This window comes from Pelophylax lessonae (genome assembly GCF_965119305.1).
Source record: "Pelophylax lessonae genome assembly, chromosome: 4".
NCBI classification, from domain to species: domain Eukaryota; kingdom Metazoa; phylum Chordata; class Amphibia; order Anura; family Ranidae; genus Pelophylax; species Pelophylax lessonae.
In genome coordinates, this window is record NC_138771.1 from 279,599,750 (window position 1) to 279,621,606 (window position 21,857).

General features: G+C 41.7%; 1 protein-coding gene across 2 annotated transcripts in view; it reads left to right on the forward strand.

Annotated features, from left to right (window-relative positions):
* The first annotated feature begins 3,822 nt into the window (after positions 1–3,822).
* The window catches only part of POC1B (POC1 centriolar protein B), a 308,058-nt gene continuing 290,023 nt past the window's right edge, over positions 3,823–21,857 (forward strand). The window contains exons 1-3 of one of the 2 annotated variants that reach the window (XM_082252686.1): positions 3,829–3,883; positions 8,389–8,473; positions 13,587–13,758. In XM_082252686.1, coding sequence (XP_082108812.1) covers positions 3,869–3,883; positions 8,389–8,473; positions 13,587–13,758 — 272 coding nt within the window. In that variant the 5' untranslated portion in view covers positions 3,829–3,868. Of the gene's footprint in view, positions 3,884–8,388; positions 8,474–13,586; positions 13,759–21,857 lie in introns of both variants that reach the window. The other variant, XM_082252687.1, reaches the window with a different exon arrangement.

The window sequence follows — 21,857 nt, forward strand, 5'->3', positions numbered from 1 at the left end:
TCCCCCATAATTCTCCTTTAACCTTTTCCCGCCCACATGACGTCATTTGACGCCGTGGACTTTAGGTGGAGATATCTGGATAATGCCTGCAGCTACAGGCATCATCCAAAAATCTTTTTTTTTTTCAGCCAGCCATTCCCTGCAATGTAAAAGCCATCCTAGTGGCTTATTAGCAGCTGGATTGCTTTTACAGGCAGCAGGAGGGGACACACCCCCCTCCCCCGCCAGTGCCTCTTTGGGCTGTCCCGTGTGATTGGGAAGCCGGAGATCTGATCCTGTGGTGGCACTAGTTTAACACAGAGCTAGCTGAAGACTGGATGGTCCCCGGCCATCTCTATGACCATGGGGAGGACAGAAGCGTTGTAATAACAACACTTCCGGCTTCGGAAGATGTAAACACTGCCTTTTTTTCTAACCTAGAAACCAGAGATCAATGTTTTTTTTTTTTTTTGATCTCATGCTTTCCAAAGTAAAGGAGATATCTGTGGTCTTATGGACCCCCAATCTCTATCTTCTATCACAAGGGATGTTTACATTTCTTGTGATAGGAATAAAAGTGATCAAAAAAATTTAAATAAATAAAAGGACAGTGTAAAAATAAAATAAATAATGAATAAAAAAAAGTTTTAAAGCGCCTCGTCCCCTCATACTCGCACGCAGAAGCAAACACATACGTAGGTTGTGCCCGCATATGTAAACCGTGTTCACACATGTGAGGTATCGCCATGAATGTTAGAGCAAAAGCAATAATTCTAGTGCTAGATCTCCTCTGTAACTGGTCCTCTTAGCTGGTAACCTGTTAAAATGTTTAAAGTGTTGCCTATGAAGATTTTTAAAGTGATTATAAAGTCTTTTTTTTTTTTAAATAACAAATATGTTATACTTACCTCCTCTGTGCAGTTGGTTTTGCACAGAGTAGCCCAGATCCTCCTCTTCTCAGTTCCCTCTTCATTGCTCATGGCCCCTCCCTCCTGTTGAGTGCCCCCACAGCAAGCAGCTTGCTATGGGGGCACCCGAGCCAAGCTGCAGCTCCGTGTGTCCATTTAGACACAGAGGTGCGGTTCGACCCCACCTCCTCTCCCCTTTTGATTGGCTTCCACAGCTTTATTTCAGCCAATCAGGAGGGAGGGTCCTGAATGGCTGAGGGGCTCGTGGACATCGCTGGACAGAGATGGGGCACAGGTAATAGGAGGGGCTGGGGAAGCTGCTGCACACAGAAGGCATAGAATGCATTAGGATATAAAACCTTCTGTCCTTACAACTCCTTTACATACTGTAGTTTGGCCCCATTCCATAGGTGTGTGCAATTTTAAAGCGTAACATGTTAGGTATCTATTTACGCAACTTCATCTTTTAGATCTTACAAAAAAAATGGGTTATCTATTATGTTTTTTGCATTAAAATTCATGTGTACACACTTCAGCTCTTTGGACGTACTTGAATCTTAAATCACAAGCAGTAGCAGCCATCAGCTTGTGTGGGTTTTGTTCAGCTGACTTCAAAGGGAAAGTGATGTGGTGGCTCCATAGCTTTCACAGAGCCAGCAGTGCGGTGACTCCTCCCCCTCCTGCTGACAGCCCCCTCCTCCTGTAGTTACTGGGCTCTCCCGCTATTACCGGTGCCTGGGAACACAGCTGCCGGCTAGGAGAGAGAGAGTGCATTGAGACCGAGTCACTTCCAGTTTCAGATGCACCATTTCCTGGCCAGTACAGTCAGGGGACACATCTAACCGAGCCGATCTGAGCTTTGTTAGATGGTGTGAAGAGCAGGGGAGACATTGGGGTCTATTAGACCCTTAATGTCTCCATAAAGAGTACCTGTCACCTGCCCAATGCTATTATGTGTGTTTATTAGACCCCGTTCAGACAGGGGCAACACGACTTCATGGGGCGACCTATGAAGTGCACGCTGTGCACCGCGACCTTGGCGCGACTTGCACGGACTTCATATCATTGAAGTCAATGCAAGTTGCCTCCAGGTCGCCCCAAAGTAGTACAGGACACTTTTTCTAAGTCGGAGCGACTTGTGTCGCTCCTATTAGAACGGGTCCTGTGCTAATCAATGGCGAGCGACCCACCGCGACTTGTCAGGCGACCAAGTCGCGCTAGTGTGAATGGGGTCTTAGGCCCCGTTCACATGCACGTGATCCGACTTCGGGTGGCGACCTCCGAGGTCGCGGTGCGAGCAGCACGCCGCGACCTCGGAGCGGCCGCCACGGACTTCATAACATTGAAGTCTATGGCGGTCGCCTCCTGGTCGCCCCAAAGAAGCTCCGGACCCTTTTTCTAGGTCGGAGCGACTTGTGTCGCTCCTATTAGAACGGGTCCGCAGCTTCCCTATGGGAGGCGACCTGTGGCGACCTGTGAGGCGACCAGGTCGCCCTAGTGTGAACCGGGACTTAACCCCTTGCAATAGCAAACAAGTAAAAATAAATAAAAAAGTTTAAAAAAATAAAATTATAATAAAATATATTACAATGAAAAAAAAAAAAATTGCCAAAACCCCCGTTGCCCTGCAACACCTGAGCAAACACAAGTCCAGAGTGTGCATGTGTATGTAAACCCTCGGTCGCACCACATGTGTACTATATCACCGCGAATGTCAGAGCAAGAGCAATAATTCTAGCACAGGAGCTCCTAGTTAACTCTAAAATGATGAGCTGTGAAGGCTTTAAAGCGTCGCTCATGGTGATTTGTGGGCATTATAGTTTTTGGCAATATCGCAGGCGCACACATTTTTAAGTCATAAGATGTTTGGTATGTATTTACTCTATGCAACCTCATCTTTTATATTTTTTTGTCCAAAAATGGGTATTATAGGGTTTTTTTTTTTGCATTTTATTACATTTTGTGTTTCTGACAATTTGCATTTAATAAACAGCTGCACAATAATCACGTGACACAAAAATAGAAAAAGAACAGAAAATATAAAATGTTCTGGGTGTGTAAGTAATTTTATTGCCACAAATTAAGATTTTTTACATGTATGCAAAAAAAAAAAAAATTGCTCTGGAGCTGAACTGGGTATATTTTTCCCTAAAAAAAATTGCTGCGCAAATACTGTGTTGCATAACAAATTGCAACGATCATCATTTTATTCTCTAGGGTCTCTGCTAAAAAAAAGAAAAAAGCATATATAATGTTTGGGGGTTCTGAGTCATTTTCTAGCAAAAAAAAAAAAAAAACAATTGCTCTGGAGCTGAACTGGGTATATTTTTCCCTAAAAATACTGTGTTGCATAACAAATTGCAACGATCATCATTTTATTCTCTAGGGTCTCTGCTTAAAAAAAAAAAAAAAAGCATGTATAATGTTTGGGGGTTCTGAGTCATTTTCTAGCAAAAAAAAAAATACTGATTTTTACAAGATAGAAATGTCAGAAATGACCTGGGTGGGAACAAGTTAAGTGGGCGTGGCAAAGGGTGTGTCCTATGCCTGCATACTTTTGCTTATTGGCGTCCCTCATTCCAGTCTCAAAAAGTGGGGAGGTGTGGCTTATGCTGAGGGCAAACAAAGATGGCCACTAGCATCGTGCTTTCAGATAGTATTTGCGCCTCCGATACGTCCCGTGACCAGCGAGTCAAGCGTTTGTTCTCTTCCACTGGTGTCCGCGTTTGGAAATGACTCTCCATACATACACATGAATCATACCTCATCCGCTCTTCTCAGATACACCTCTCTGTGCTGTTCTTATAAACACCGCCCCCGTAACCCAGCCTGACCAATGAGCGCAACTTCTTCCAATAGTCCCGATGCAGTTTTCTTATTGGCGCTCTACAATCACATGGTAGAGAACGTCACCTCCCAACCCGGTCATGTGACGCGAAGGTTGTTGTGACGGAGATTTGAATGTGGCGCTTTTGGGCTCCATGGCGTCTGTTCTGGTGAGACCTTGTCAGTCGGCCTTCAGACATAACATGATTGTTTACGCCTGGGGGCGCTGTGTTTCCATATGAGAGAAACCTGTAGGGTGTCATAGACTACTCCCGGACAATGGACCGGTGACTGCATGGAAAGGACTCCTGGTACAGTTAGTTCCTGTCTGACAGTGGGGTTACCACCTTTTAAACCAGGACACATAATAATTACACAGGTTCTGAGGCTAATATAAGGCACTAAGTAAGTTTAATTACTCCCTTACCACTTTTAGACCGGAAGGTTTACCCCCCTTCACGACCAGGACATTTTTTGCGATACGGCACTACGTTACTTTGACAATTTTGCGGTCATGCAACGCTGTACCCAAATAAAATAGGTGTCCTTTTTTTTCCCCACACATAGAGTTTTCTTTTAGTGGTGTTTGATCACCTCTGCGATTTTTATTTTTGGCATTATAAAAAAAAAGAGCGACAATTCTGAAAAAAAAAAAAAAACTATTTTTTTTTACCTTCTGCTATAAAACATTCCTCTTAACCACTTAAGCCCCGAAAGATTTTACCCCCTTCCTGACCAGGGCCTATTTTGCGATTCGGCACTGCGTGACTTTAATGGACAATTGCGCGGTCGTGCAACGTTGTACCCAAATGAAATTGACGTCCTTTTTTTCCCACAAACAAGGCTTTCTTTTGGTGGTATTTGATCACCTGTGCGATTTTTTTGATCATGCGCTATAAACAAAAAAAGAGCGACAATTTTGCAAAAATAACAATATTTTTCACATTTTTTTATATGAAATTCCCCCCAAAAAAATGTAAAAATCAAAATTTTTTAACATTTTCGGCCAATTTGTTTCATGCTACATATGTTTGGTAAAAAAAAAAAACGCAAAAAGCGTATTTTGATTGGTTTGCGCAAAAGTTATCGCATTTACTAACAAAGGGAAAGATTTTTGTTGTTTTTTTTTCAAGGCGTAATGGCGGCAATCTGGGATTTTCTTTGCGGCACTGCGACATTGTGGAGGACAGATCAGACCCTTGACATTTTTTACACCTTTGGGGTTACCAGTGACATTACTACAGTAATCAGTGCTATACATATGCACTGTTACTGTAAAATTACACTGGCAGTGAAGGGGTTAACTTTTTTTGAGAGGGAGGAGTTATGTGTGTCCCTAGGGGCGTGATTCTAACCGTGATTGGCTGTGGCTTGAGGTGTAGGAACAGTGATTAACGGTCCTACATAGTAGAACCATATGATCACTATTTCTACACAGGGGAGAATGACAGGCAACTTTGATTACATCAGCCGCCTGCCTTTCTCCCTCTCCACCCGACGATCACAGAGTGACCGGCGAACATCGGGTCCGGCGGTCACACGCGCGGGGGGGTCCGTGACCGCGTGGGAGCGGGAGTGTGCCTCCGGGGGCGCATGCTCGCTCCCTAGACCCTCACAGGCTAGCGACGTAGATCTACGTCACTCTGCCTGTGAGGGGCTGACTGCCGACATAAATAGTCGTGCGGCAGTCGGCAAGTGGTTAAAAAAAAAAATTAAAAATATTTTTTTTTTTCATCATTTTAGGCACATATGCTTACTGCTACATACTTTTTGTAAACAAAAAAAAAATCCTAATAAGTGTATATTAATTGGTTTGCGCAAAAGTTATTGCGTCTACAAACTAGAGGAAATTTGTCAAAATTGTCAATTTGTCTCCAGCGGGAGAACACGAGTGACCGGCGGACATCGGAGCCGCTGGTCACTCGCGCGGGGGCGGGAGCACGCCGCCGGTCACTCGCGTGGGGGCGGGGAGCATGCCCGCCCTCTAGAGGCTCGTGGGCGAGTAAGGTACCGGTACGTCACTTTGCCCAGGAGGGGCTTACCGCCGCCGTATATAGTCGTGCGGCGGTCGGCAAGTGGTTAAAGAGATGAGGTGGCAACCCTAGCTGGCAGTGCTGTTCGTATACAGATTTCAGTCTATTTAGATTAGCTGGGTGGCAGTGTCCCAGCCTAGTCCTGTAATATCAGGAACACTGGGGGAGATGTACTAAATGTGGTGCACACAGAGTCTAATGCAGTTGTGCATAGTAACCAGTCAGCTTCTACGTTTTAGCCCACGTTCACATTGGGCCGATTTAACAGTTCAAATTGCAGCCTATTGTGGGCAATGGCACTGTCCCAACTGGTGTGATGCCGACTTTCCGGTGCCGCACCGTTTACCAAAAGTAGTTCCTGCAATATTGGCATCCTCAGGCGGCTATTTCAATAGACACCTGTGCAGAAACCCACACCGATGTCTGCCAAATCGCCTCCCGAAGTTGGACTGAAAATGCTGGTTTTAAATCCTGCGAGTTAAGCTGAACCCACCCTCTGTGAACCTACACTTTGGGTACGTTCACACTAAAAGCGGATATGAAATGGTGCGAGTTCGGATTTAAAACCCGCATTTCAGTGCGAGTTCTGGTGTGAATTTAATGAACCTGCACAGATGTCATGTCTTTTGGAATTGCCCCTGAAGTCGCCAAAAGTAGTGCAGTACATACTTTTGGAAATCGGTGCTGCGCCGCATAGTCAACGTCGCACCAATTGGGACAGTGCCGTTACCAACAATAAGCTGCGACTTGACAGTTCAAACCGCATGTACAATTGCGTAGATGTGAACGGGTGAGATTTTGGCAAGTGATTGTAAAGTTTTTTTTTTTTTTTCCTATAAAAAAAAAAAACATTATATTTACAGTATTAACAGGGATGGGCCAGAATTCTCGGCGCTCCTCTGATCGGTAGGGTGAGTCCTTGGGGGTCCTTGTTGTATCTCTCTCTCTCTCTCTCTCTCTCTGCTGACCGCCCACAGTATATTGCCGACCGCCCACAGTATATTTACTGCGGCAGTCAGCCCCATACTGGTAAAGTGACGTAGTACTACGTTGCTAGCCTGAGAGCCTCTAGGGGGCGAGCCCCCGCTCATTCCCTAACATGTCCGCGCGGTCACTCGCGATCTCCCAGTGGAGAGGGAGAAAGGCAGGCGGCTGATGTAAACAAAGCCACCTGTCATTCTCCCTGATCTAACTGCAGAGATCATACAATCCTGCTATGTAGGATCGTATGTCTCTGTGGTTACATCACTAGTTACACCCCTTTACAGTTAGAAGCACGCCCCTAGGGACGCACTTAACCCCTGCATTACCAATAAAGTTAACCCCTTCCCTGCCAGTGTCATTTTTACAGTAACAGTGCATATGTATAGCACTGATTACTGTAGTAATGTCACTGGTACCCCCAAAAGTGTCAAAAATGTCAGTCAAGGGTCCGATCTGTCCGTCGCAATGTCGCAGTTCGGCAAAAAAAAAAAATCGCAAATCACCGACATTACTCGTTAAAAATAAAAACAATAAAAATGACATAAATCTTTCCCTTAGTTAGTAAACGCAATAACTTTTGCGCAAACCAATCAAAATACGCTTATTGCGATTTTCTTTACCAAACATATGTAGCAGAAAACAAATTGGCCTAAAATGTTAAAAAATTTAGATTTTTACATTTTTTTTTTGGGGAATTTCATATAAAAAAATGTGAAAAATATTATTATTTTTTCAAAATTGTTGCTCTTTTTTTGTTTATAGCGCAAAAAGTAAAAATCGCACAGGTGATCAAATACCACCAAAAGAAAGCTCTGTTTGTGGGAAAAAAAGGATTTCAATTTAATTTGGGTACAGCGTCGCACGACCGGGCAATTGTCCGTTAAAGTCACGCAGTGCCGAATCGCAAAATAGGGCCTGGTCTTTGGGCAGCCAAATCCTCCGGGGCTTAAGTGGTTAATGGTGCCAAAAGATCGTTTTTGTACTGCAAGGTCTTCCTTTCCTTATGGAGCCTCAGAGTCACATCTCCCCCACTGACCCCCTATGAAAGTGGCAGGTCCCTCAGAACCCAAGCTTCCCAAGGTTGCACTGATGGTGGTCCTGCAGTCCTTAGTGTCCCGGTGGAAGTGGCGTGTGGGCAAGGGCCCAGGAGGAAGTGCCCCACGCCTTTCCCTGCTCAGTCTGTCTCATCTGGGCCTGATTCCGCTGTGGACGCGGCCCATCCAGGGGGCTTAATATCACACCCCCACATCCATCCAGCAAATTAAAAAGCGTGCTTCTGGGATGGAGAATAAGGGAAATAGGTCTTTCAAATCCTCCCCGGGCGGTTCCATGCATCCTTAGTCCGGTAAACCTAGAGCTAGCTTTTCCGGACCCTCAGATAAGACCCCTTCAGCACAAAGGTCTGCCGTCACCCATGCTGCAGGTGATTAAATCACTGTAATTTAAGACATATGCACCAGCAAAATACACCTGCAGTGTAAATGTCACATTCACTGCTATATACAGTAAATATGCCCCTTAAGTGTGTATGTATTCTTACCTGTTCTGTCCTATAATAAACCAGTTTAGCAGCATCTTTCCAGCAACCTTTTTTTTAGCTCATTTAATAATATTAGTACTCTAGTGTACTGATCCCAATATTTGTATTTTTCCCCCAGGAAGATCCAGCTCTGCAGCAGCATTTCAGAGGACATAAAGATGCAGTCACATCTATTGACTTTAGTCCAGACAACAAACAACTTGGTATTTTTTATCATCATATATATTGTAAATGTAGATCAAATATTTTCCTAGGAAGGAGTCTGCAAGTTTGAGTAATTGATATAGTAAAATGTGATTTAAACCACAATTATATAGATAAAGAGATGGAAACATAGATGTCAGTCACATGAGCTGTGATATTGTGTGAAATGGCTTTATAACACACTGTGAATTACCCAAAAAGGATGATATATCTGAAATAGAATAAAAGTGATTAAAGTAAGGCGCTGTTAGAATGTGATAATTCCATACTGTATCCGTGTAAAGAAAGGCCCTTTTAGCCAGTGCGTGTTATAAATGGATATGTGACCAGCTATAAAGAATATATTATATATATATACATATATATGTGTCCCTTTTTATATATATATTTTAATACTTGAGAGCCGTAAGTGAAAAAACATAGATAACAGTCCATAATTCAATGCTAATATGAATGCTCTTCATTTATAAACTTCCACCAGCACAGAGATTTCTTCTTTTATATTTGGGTGCTCCACCACGTGAATTACAAGTAAAAATGCTCACCCCAAGTCCCCAGGTCCCGTTAATCAGAAAACTACAAGGTCTGACAGCCTTTGTGGCTGTCGGCTTCTAGTCCTCAATGAACTACCATGGGGCTACCCAGGAACCAAAAAGCTTTCACAACTCCCCAGAATACCCAGACTATAACTGGTATTCTACGGGGATGCAAATATATATGCCATTCAAGCTGGTGGTGGTCTGGGCACTATTGATGTAAACAGAACCATTGGCTGTGCTCCTGGTGACCAATATTCAATAAAAGCAGGGTTGCACTATTATGTGGGGTTTTGTTTGCCTACATGTACATGTCACCGGTTACCTGAGAGAAGATTGGGGAGGAGTTTTTTTCTGGTCGATCTGTGGGATCTGAGTTGTGAAAGCTTTTGGGTCCCTGGGTAGCCCCGTGGTAGTTCATTGAAGACTAGAAGCCGAAAGCCACAAAGGCTGTCGGACCTTGTAGTTTTCGGATTAACAAAAATCAGATTGAGACTGCTAGCGGGGCATTTGTAACAGACACAGATTTAACCGTTGTGATATATAACGTCTTTAAAAATAAAATCAAGTTTCATAAACAAACAGAAGTGCAAATCTAAGGGTCCTTTCACACGGCCGCTCCGCTGCTTAAGTCCGCTGCAGGACTTTTTTTTTTTTTTTTCACGGAGCGGATGACATTTCTGTCATCCGCTCCGTGTGCCCGCATATCATCCCATCCGTTTGCGGATGATATGCGGACATAATGTAAGTATATGGCATTGCGGATGTCAGCGGATGACACCGCTGACATCCGATTTTCCTTCCTTTCCGTTTTTTACACGGATGAAAAAATGGGGTTCTGTTCCATTCGAAAAAAACTGAACAGAACTGAAAGGAGGAAAATCGGATGTCAGTGGATGGTATTCCGCTGACATCCGCAGTGCCATTCACTTACATTATGTCCGCAAATCATCCGCAAACGGATGGGATGATTTGCGGACACACAGAGCGGCCGTGTGAAAGGACCCTAAGGCCTCATGTACACTGCTACTTGTAAGCGGACGTTTAGAAGCAGTTGGGTGTTTCTTTCAGAAGCCCCTGAACCCTCCTCTATGTTATCTTATCTGTCCATGTACACTGGGTCGTTTACAGTCATTTAGAGGCAGTTGAGTTTAGTGTCGTTTTTTGGAAGGCAATTATTTGCGTTCAGGATGTTCAGAACGTGTGTTTACCGGCGTTTCAAAGGCAAAACACGACCGAACCCGATCACCCGCGTTTAGCGCTTGTGTTTTTACTGTTTAAAGGCTAATGATTTTTTGACCTCTAAATGCCGCTAAACGCGGCTGCAAATGCGACACAACGGACGTTTTAAACGTCCTTTACATAGCTGTAAAATTCCAGCGTTCAAAGGACTTTTTAAAACGTCCTGTGTACATGTAGCCTAAAACATAAAAACAAAAACTGTTAAGTCTATTGGCTGTAATGCCATTGTACATATTACCTGAATATATTACTAACATTCAATATTAAGAAAAAAATAAAGCCTTTTTCTTATTTTATTTTTCTTTCAGCAGCTTAGTAGATGCCCCCTACTTATTCTTATGTGGTAGTGTAATATTAAAGGGGTGATAAACACTTGTGTTTTTTTTTTTTAATAAAAATAACAAATACACCTGCTCTGTGCAATCATGTTGCACAGAGCAGCCCCAATCCTCTTCTTCTGGGGTGCTCCACCAGCGCTCCAGGCCCCTCTTCTTCATCTGGAGCCCCCACAGGAAGCCGCTTTTCCTGGAGGCACCCATGCGTGCTCTCTCCCGAGTCCTGCAGCTGGTTCCATGGACACAGACAATGGGAATGGGCCGCTCCCATGTCACTGGATTTGATTGATCACAGCGGGAGCCAATGGCTCCTGCTGCTATTAATTTGTCCAGTGAGGAGAGGCACAGCGGCTGAAGCACATCACTGGAACGGATCGGGCTCAGGTAAGAAAAAAGGGGGATCTGGGGGGAGCTGCAGTACAGAGGGTTTTAATGTGTTAAATTGAAAACCTTGAGGCTTTACAACCACTTTTAACTTTAATGTGCTATTAATATAGGCTGGGGATGGAATCGTGTTGCCGATTTAGAAAACGCCAGCAGATGAGTGTTAATTTTGATGTCCAAATTGGATTGTTTTAGTCATAGTCTTTTGACAAAAAAGCCATTTTAGTTTTAGTCGTATTTTAGTCAAATTAATTGTTTTAGTCAACTAAAATTTCCAGTACCAGGTTTAAAATATTTTTGTCAACTAAATTAACACAGGTGGACCTTTCGTTTAAAAAATGACTTTTGACTTAATAACATTTTTGTAGATGATCTTGCAGTGCCAATGTGCTTAAGGAACCTTAAAGGGGGCTATGCTATGTGATAAAATAACTAAAAATCAACTTGGGCAACTATGTATCAAAGAAGGTACTAGGAACAACATGTAGCTCAATATATATAGTTACATGGATGGTAAGGTTAAAAAAAGACACTCTGATTCACAGAACACAGATTGTGACAGCTAGCGGGAGGGAGACGATCCCCCGCTAGCTGTCAGACTAGGGGGAGCGGGGGCTGGTGTATCTGTAGCATGTTGCACCCTGAATATGGGTGTACAACCAGTCCTCGCTCACTAACACCACTATTAACCACTTCAGCCCCGGAAGATTTTACCCCCTTCCTGACCAGGCCCTATTCGGAACTGCGTTTCAAATAGAGCTTTCTTTTGGTGGTATTTGATCACCTGTGCGATTTTTATTTTTTGCGCTATAAACAAAAAAAGAGCGACAATTTTGAGAAAAAAAAAACAATATTTTTCGCATTCTGCTATATGATATTCCCCCAAAAGAATTTAAAAATCAACATTTTTTAACATTTTAGTCCAATTTGTTTTCTGCTACATATTTTTGGTAAAACATAATCGCAATAAGCGTATTTTGATTGGTTTGCACAAAAGTTATCGCGTCTACTAACAACGGGAAAGATTTGTCATTTTTTTTTTTTACTAGTAATGGCAGCGATCTGCCATTACTAGTAAAAATTCTATGGATTGCACAGTGATTTTGTTGTATGGTCACATGGAATCCACAGAGAATTTTAGTGTATGTTCACAATCAGTCACACTCATTAAAAATATATGCACCAGGAAGATTCACCTGCAGACAATGTTGGATTAACTGCTTTATAAATATACCCCCAAGGGTTTTGATCACATGGGCAGCCAGGGAGTGTTAAAAGTAGGCAGTTGATCCGCAGTATTGCCGCCTGCGTAAATGCAGCTGCTCAGGGCATATGCTGCAGACATATGAAAAATTAAATGGCATTTCACATTAGGCAGGCGTTACTGCAGGTGAAGGTGCCCACTTAAGTAAATGGGGCCGTGCCACAACTGTTTGCAATGCACGTGGTTGCGGCGCGTTGGTTCGACATTTTGAGTCTTCACCGCTAGTCAAATGCCCACTAAGAAGCAATCACTCTTCAGAAGGGTGGCAATATTAGCCACCATTGTGATCAAGCCCTAAGAGTGCATGGTTAAGGATTACGCAATCAAAATCTTTTGTGCAGTATGTAATCGGGGTTTTTCTGCTGAACTTTATGCTGGTGCTTTGACTTCCACTTTAAGGCACAATTTAGTGCAGGTATGTCTGAAGAGTTTGACAAATTGAATAGAAAAAAATATTTCTAATGCAGACAATTAATATAGAACTATAACTTGTTGAGAAATACTTCTCTGTAACATTTTGAGGTGAGTAGAAAAGCTGGCAGCTACATTCATTCATTTACAAAATTGCTGATGTTCATCTTGGCATGATACCTCTATGTATACAGTATATCATCATATATTAAAGAGTAACTCCAAATGGAATTGTGAAGCAAGTACATCTTTTTTTTACTTAATGTAAAATCCTTATTTTAGCCACAATTTATGCTAGTTTAAGAAGTTTTCCTAATTTTAGATAATCACATAATGGGTTTGTTGGCACATACAGTACCTTTTGTATCTAAAATGACTGACTGAAAGAGGTGTTCATTTAATAACAATAAAGCCATATTCACATAATGTATTTTTAGCTTTGTTTAGCTTAAAAAGCCTAATGTAGTTTGGGAACAATTCCTGAAAAAGCATAAACCTTTAATGTTTAGAATTTAGGGCACCCATTGGCCTAAAATTATATCTGTAGGTTTAAAAAGCAATAAGAAATTCCCCAGTACACTCTCTAGCTAGTCAGCCCGAACGCCTAGGAAATTCAAAATGTGAGACTGCACTCAGGTTGTTGTTTTGTTGAAATCAAAAAGTTTTCTTTTATTCCTCAAATAAAATGGACAGACAGTGTACAGGCAGATGTGTCAGGTTGACGCGTTTCACGACATTGCTAGTCGCTTACTCATAACCACATTTATATCTGTAAGTTTAAAAAGACGCAAAGCAATAAGAAATTCCCCAGTACACTCTCTAGCTAGTCAGCCCGAATGCCTAACTAAACTGTTTTAACATCTCGTGTATAAATAATTAAATAAAAAGCTTCTCTTCTTTTTTCCTCGGCTAAGATATTGATTGTGTTTTACTTTTGTAGCAACGTCTGCAGCTGATACATTTGTCATGATCTGGAACTTCAAGCCTCAGTCACGTGCCTTCAGGTTTATTGGACACAAGGAGGCAGTACTGAGCGTGCAGTTTTCTCCAATAGGATACTTGGTGGCATCAGCTGCTAAAGACAGGACAGTGAGACTCTGGACCCCTAATATGTAAGTAAGGTTTTTTTTTTTTTTTAAACAAATTTTATTGAAAATTTTCAAACCATACAACATTATGCAACAGCCTTCAAATAGCAAAGATATCAACAAATAAACAATACTGATAAGACAAACATGGTCAATAACAACCAGAGGGGATAAGGCGAGGATGGGGGGGATACTGCAGACGACAGAAGAGTGGAGTGGAGGGAAGGGACCAGTTAGAAGAGAGAGGGGGGGGGGGGAAGAGTTGGGAAATGAAGAGGGAGTCAAGAAGGGAGGAAGAAACAAAGGGGGGGGAGGAAGAAGGGGTAGACAGGTATGGCTCAGGAAAACAAGTGGAATATGGCCAGTGGGGGGTAATTAAACAAAAAGAACAGGCCCGAGGCCTTCAGGGAACACATGTAAATCTGAAAACCACTGGTAGTTTGATTCTGAGGAGGGGCTTTTCATTTCAGTCTGGGGGGGTAAACAGGTAGTGGTGAGTTAGAGCTACTGGACGAATGTAGAAAAAAAAAAAATCCACAGTTTCAATGTGGGAATTCCCTCTAGGGGAAGACCACACTAGGTATTACCAGTAAATACAAAGAGTCGCTGGGTGCTTGTTGCACTTATCTTGCTGTTGAAGTGGGGGGGGTCCATAGTGGTAGGAAGTCTCAGGTTTGCATGGCAAATCAATCTGAAAAGGAAGTGTTGGAGTGACTAGAGGGAAGGGAAGTCGGCCCGGGCACAGAGGAATGCCCAGCTATTGTTGTGGAAGGTTGATCCAACTCTTGCTGTGAGATCAAGGGCAAGGGGTGATAAGTAAGGTTTTAATTTACATTTTTGTGCACTACACCCAAAGCCCTGATGTATCCACCTTGGCAGCGGTGCTGATAACAAGCCACTTTTACATACATGTTTTTGATGTTGATGTGAAACTAGGCTAACTATATAACTGCAGCTACCACTAATGGAAAGTTGCAGCTAATGTGGTCCTCCTTAGAAGGGCAGACCTGAAGCTCTGTGAAGTATTCTTGATATAGTATATTGCTACAAACATTTAGTATAAATTGCATTTGCAACACTGTATTAATTGCATTAGAAAAATATGCAGCATTAGGCCTCACTTATATTATATGGTACTGTCAGTGCTTTGCTTGCATGGCAATAATTATCCCTGTTGTCAACCCTTCCAACTAAATTGGGACTCCCCACAACTGCATGCATTTGAGGTTTGTTGTTTAACTACTTCAATACCAGACAACACTGTACCCAAGTGAAAATTTTATCAAATTCTTTTGGAGGTATTTAATCACCACTGGGTTTCTTCTTCTTCTTCTTATTATTTTTTTTTTTTTTTAAGAATTATTCTTTATAAATTTTGGCCAAAATTTATACTGCTACATTTTTTGGTGAAATTAACCCAAATCAGGGTATATTATTTAGTCTGTAGGAATGTTAGAGTGAGACTATGGTATATATGAAAATTGATCAGTCCTGATGTACTGTGTCATTTCTTGAGACCCTATAATGCAAGGACACTACAAATATCCAAGACATTTAGTAAGAGGCATGGTAAGTTTTTTTTTTTTTTAAGTTGTAATTTTTGTTTTCTCAATTTTTTAAAAAATAAATAAAAATTTCACAATTTTTAAAATTATTTTACATACTGTCACCCGTTGTTGTACAGCACCATCATATAACTGGTGTGGCGGTGATCAGGGACACTGACTGGTGACAAAATATAAAAAAAAAAAATACATGTTGTTTTAATTTATTATCTTTTTTATTACATTTTTTTTTCATATTGTGACCATAGCAATACGGTGTTATCATTTGGCGCTTTTCCACTGCATAGAACCGTACCGGCTCGGCACGCTTTTGTGCTTTTCTACTGCGGTACCGCATGGTATAGGGTCGGAACGGTTCGGTACGGTACGGTATAGGTTTGCTTTTCTACTGCATGGAACCGAATGGTACGGTACGGTACGGCTCGGCTCTGAAAAAACAGTACCTACTCGATTGTGGTTCCAACAGGTACCAAACTGGTACCATATCCCACAATCCTTTGCATGCAGTCACTACTAGCCACTGATTGGTCAGAGAATCACACCCACCCCGTTGTTATCCCACCCACTTAACTTTAGTACTACTTTAGTGGAAAAGCAAACCTATACTGTACCGAACCGTTCTGACACTATACCATGCGGTACCGCAGTGGAAAAGCAAAACGGGCCAAGCAGGGCCGAGTAGAGCCGAGCCGGTACTAGCCGGTACTTGCAGTGGAAAAGAGCCAATAGTAACAGTACTACTTTGTGGAGGACAACTGGGAATTTTACAGTTATAGGCAACCATATATTCATTGTTTACTATTGTGATTAGCTGTGTTTGGCCCAAGCTAATCACATGCTACAGATGGGCTGTAATTGGCCCTATCTTTATCATGTGATCACTGTGAGCAATCACAGAGCTCATCACAATAGTACACAATAAAAGGCATGAATCAAAGCTGTTCATTGTGTAAAGCTGTCATGTGATTGGCCACAGCGATCACATGGTACTGGCAAAGGGCCAGTACAGTGATCTGTCATCACCTGTATCCAGCGGACAAAGCAGGTAACAAATCACACCAGAACGTGGCCTATGGCGCGATCCTAGGAGGAAATTATATTACAATAGTCCGGGCAGGAGAGGGTTAAAACTGGCAGTAAGGAAGTGATATAACACCTCCCCACCGCCTGCCAAGTGCCCTCTGAAGAGCGATCAAATGGTGGCTCGCTCTTTGGAGTGTACACGTGTAAACGAGCCCTTAGGGCTTTGGTCTGTGTCCATGGCATCAGTTTGAGATGCTTCTGTGATCATGTATAATTGACTGACACATGCAGTGGACCTCCTTCTGACTTCTTGAACTGTTTCAAGTGGGTTTTGTATTCTCATAGACTTGTATGGGATTTTAAATCCCATTTGAAAAAAAAAAAAACAACCTGGTCAACACAGGCCCATAAAGTACCAAGAAAAACAAGCTAAAGAAAAATGGAGGTGTCAAAGAAAATAATCAGCCAAAGAAGTAGGACAAAAAAATCAATAGGACAAATTTGAGTGAACAAGAAGGGGAGGGAAAATTAGTTACAGAAATGAATATGCGGGGCTACAAAAAAAAAAAGCCCCAGTATTTGTACAGTTAAAAAGATTGGCTTTGTCAGGCCCCGAGGCAGTGGATGAGTCACCCGCTCAGTGGCTTCATTGAGATCTCCAGCATTAGATGCAACTGTAAATTCCCAGTTTTATCACATGCATTGAACATACGGAACACATATCCACCGGCCAGTACATTAAAAAAAGGAGGTTGTGAAAAGCAAATAATATTGAAAATAAGAAGGGAATTAATATGGTTGAAACATAAAATACAGTATCTCACAAAAGTGAGTACACCCCTCACATTTTTGTAAATATTTTATTATATCTTTTCATGTGACAACACTGAAGAAATGACAATAAAATCAATAAACCCTATGAGCAACAAATCATTTTTTTTTTTTTATACTGAAGAAATAACACTTTGCTACAATGTAAAGTAGTGAGTGTACAGCTTGTATAACCGTGTAAATTTGCTGTCCCCTCAAAATAACTCAACACACAACCATTAATGTCTAAACCGCTGGCAACATAAGTGAGTACACCCCTAAGTTAAAATGTCCAAATTGGGTCCAAAGTGTCAATATTTTGTGTAGCCACCATTCTTTTCCAGCACTGCCTTAACCCTCTTGGGCATGGAGTTCACCAGAGCTTCACAGGTTGCCAGTGGATTCCTCTTCTACTCCTCCATGACAACATCACAAAGCTGGTGAATGTTAGAGAGCTTGCGCTTCTCCACCTTCTGTTTGAAGATGCTCAATAGGGTTTAGGTCTGGAGACATGCTTGGCCAGTCCATCACTATTAGCTTTTTTTAGCAAGGCAGTGGGCGTCTTGGAGGTGTGTTTGGGGTCGTTATCATGTTGGAATAATGCCCTGCAGCCCAGTCCCTGAAGGGAGGGGGATCATGCTCTGCTTCAGTATGTCACAGTACATGTTGACATTCATGGTTCCTTCAATGAACTGTAGCTCCCCAGTGCCGGCAGCACTCATGCAGCCCCAGACCATGACACTCCCACCACCATTCTTGACCGTGGGCAAGACACACTTGTCTTTGTACTCCTCACCTTGCTGCCACCACACACGCTTGACACCAGCTGAACCAAATAAGTTTATCTTGGTCTCATCAGACCACAGGACATGGTTCCAGTAATCCATGCACTTAATCTGCTTGTCTTCAGCAAACTGTTTGTAGGCTTTCTTGTGCATCATCTTTAGAAGAGGCTTCCTTCTGGGACGACAGCCATGCAGACCAATTTGATGCAGTGTGAAGCGCATTGTCTGAACACTGACAGGCTGGCCCCCACCCCTTCAACCTCTGCAGCAATGCTGGCAGCACTCATACGTCTATTTCCCGAAAACAACCTCTGGATATGACGCAGAGCACGTGCACTCAACCTCTTTGGTTGACCATGGCGAGGCCTGTTCTGAGTGGAACCTGTCCTGTTAATCCACTGTATGGTCTTAACCACCGTGCTGCAGCTCAGTTTCAGGGTCTTGGCAATCTTCTTAAAGCCTAGGCCATCTTTATGTAGATCAACAATTCTTTTTTTCAGATCTTCAGAGAGTTTTTTGCCATGAGGTGCCATGTTGAACTTCCAGTGACCAGTATGAGAGAGTGAGAGTGATAACACCAAATTTAACACACCTGCTCCCCATTCACACCTGAGACCTTGTAACACTAACGAGTCACATGACATAGGGAGGGAAAATGGCTAACTGGGCCCAATTTGGACATTTTAACTTAGGGGTGTAATCACTTTTGTTGCCAGCAATTTAGACATTATTGGTTGTTTGTATAGTTATTGTGAGGGGACAGCAAATTTACACTGTTATACAAGCTGTACACTCACTACTTTACATTGTAGCAAAGTGTAATTTCTTCAGTGTTGTCACATGAAAAGATATAATAAAATATTTACAAAAATGTGAGGGGTCTACTCACATTTGTGAGGTACTGTATATCCTGAAGAGTAAAATGGTTGTAGTTCCAATTTTTTAAGTCACACAATATTAGTACAACAGTTTCTCAAATGCAAGCTTTCAGTAAAAATACTATTAAGTTAATTTTTTTGCACACAAATGCAATTTTCTTTTAGTAAAATATAAAAGGTGAGGTTGCGTGCCCATAAAACCACAAAAAATGTCAGTACCCAAATTTTTTATTGACCCGTGCTTTAAAAGCACTTACAGATCATTAATTTAGAGGTAACTGAATAGTGGCCCTAGAAGTATTGCTCCAACTCTGATGTGTGCTACAATATGTAACATGTATAGAACAATTAACGTTTTTGTGCGCTTGACGGTTTTTGTATGTATGTACGGGGGGCTCAAAAAATAGTTTCGTTTTTTTGGTGGTTGGATGTACCTTTTTAATTTCTTCGCAAGGTTTTTCATTTATTGCTCTATTGCTTTTACATAATTGACAAATAGTCCTCTATGTGATAGCATGTTTATAGTGACAGGTTGTCTTTAATGAATCACCAGGGTTCTATTAGACCCCTGATGTTTCCCCTGCCTTCCGACTCTGAACAAGTAGGCAGTTAGAAAATTCTGATTGCATTCTGCTGTATGCTTGTTTTAGCTATTTGCTGGTTCATCTTTTACTACAAAAAGTATTGGAAACCCTTTTACCAACCTAAAAAATTATAGGTAAAAAACAGAGACAAATTGGGCTCCTTTCTCATCCATTAAAGGACACAGAAAATCTTTAACCTTCATGTTATACTGGCACCTAGGGGAGGGATGGACACTGGCCCAGTATTTATTGTGTTTCTCTCTGTACAGCGAAACATTGTTTTTTTTTTTTTTTTGTTTTTTTTTTTTTTTTGTTTTTTTTTTTTTGAGAATGGTAAGGCATTGCTAGTGACTTTTTGTACAGTTTGGATCCCAGGATAACTGGGTGTGTATACTGCTGGTGCATTGTGAGACACAGCCTAACTTAGCAGCTCTCCAGGAGGGACAGCAGCTTGGAGGGGAGAGTGATTTTGGCCACTATCCTCCTCCTCATGTGGACCCTGAGAATGGAAAAGCAAGCCATGTGGCTAAGTGGGAAAACATCGGTGAGTACCTCCTTTTGCCTTGGGAATTTAGCAGCAGAATTCCTAATAGCAGCCAGGTGGTTTCTGGGCATTTTGAGATAGCTTTTTCCCTTGGGCTGGAAACAAATAGCCCAGAAGCTTCAGCTAATCCTCTGTCTACAGCTTTCTCTATGTCCGTAGATACTGTGCTTATTGCAACATTAGGTGGCCAGCCTACCACTATAAGCCCTATTGTAGTCCATTATTAAGGGTGAATCCAGTGAAGAGTTGAGACCTGTTAGATGCAAAAACGCAAACAAAAAATATGGGACTTTGAAAGAGATCAACTGGACATATAATTTTATTGAATGGATACATGTATAGTATAAACAATGATATATGGATACATACAGAGATGACATAACAAATTGTAATACATATTGAATATGGGTAAATACAGTACAACATGGATCTCCAAGAGGTATAGCGAATTCAATATGACATCATGTCTCTGTAAACTCACAGTCCCTAAATAAATCAAAATTAGATAAAACATCTAAGTTATTGTAGTCTCTACGCGTTTCATGGACCTCTGTCCATTCGCCAGGAGCTTAGATATAAATAATATCTGAAATTGGAAGTAAAAGTTGTGTTGAAATAATTGTTGGACAAAAAATTGGAATCTAAAAAATATGATAAAAAGGTGTGTGGAATTCCATTACCTTAAGTAATGTCATATGCCAAAACACATCCAGTTCTGGAACAGGAGAGCAAAGCCAATCAGGGGAGTGCCCGACCCGGGGCTGAGGCATGGACACCATTGACATCAAAAGGGGAAAGGGCCAGCGGAGAGGAGGGGACCACATGCAGAGTGGGGCTCAAAAAGGAATGATGGAGGCAGACTAGGGCCAACAGGATCTAAAAGTATAGATGTAAATATGTAGGATCATTAGGATAATACGAAAAACAATTTAGAGATTAGCATGGGTTGAAAGGTATAAATAATACAACCATTTAAGCCCAGGGAATGCCAAAATATAATCACCAAGATAGTATCCTAATAGGAGATGCCAAGAGATTATGCATAAAAATGGACATGCCATATAGAGGTGAGAAATGTAGGGGGAAAAAAGAGTGTACTAGAAAGTGATGAGGCAAAAGAAAGGCACCTCATAACCTGTAAGGAGAGCCAAAGTGGAGTTCTGGAGTAGGGGGGGGGGGGGGGAAGAAAAAATGAGAACATAGTGGGGATAAGTGAGAAAAAAATAGATTGAGGTGCTCGATAGAAGTGCTTATAAGAATAAAAGCATTGAAACTCATTAACCACTTTACCACCGAAGGATTTTGCTCTTACGTCCAGGCCACTTTTTGCGATTCGGCACTGTGCGACTTTAACTGACAATTGCGCGGTCATGCAACGCTGTACCCAAACTAAATTTACGTCCTTTTTTTCCCACAAACAGAGCTTTCTTTTAGTGGTATTTGATCACCTCTGTGCTTTTTATTTTTTGCGATATTCATAAAAACAAATGCGAAAATTTTGAAAAAATAACAATATTTTTCTACTTTGACAGTTCAAAAATATCCAATATATTACATTTTTGTCATATATTTAGGCCAAAATGTATTTAGCTACATGTCTTTGACAAAAAAATTCTCAATGAGCCTATTTTTAACTGCTTTATGACCGGAAGGTTTTACCCCATTCCTGACCAGGCCATATTTTGCGATTCGGCACTGTGTTACTTTAACGGACAATTGCACGGACGTGCGATGCTGTACCCAAATTAAATTGACATCCTTTTTTTCCCCACAAATCGAACTTTCTTTTGGTGGTATTTGATCACCTGTGGGATTTTTACTTTTTGCGCTATAAACAAAAAAAGAGCGACAATTTTGAAAAAATAACAATATTTTTCACATTTTTTTTTTATATGAAATTCCCCAAAAGAAAATGTAAAAATCTTTTTTTATTA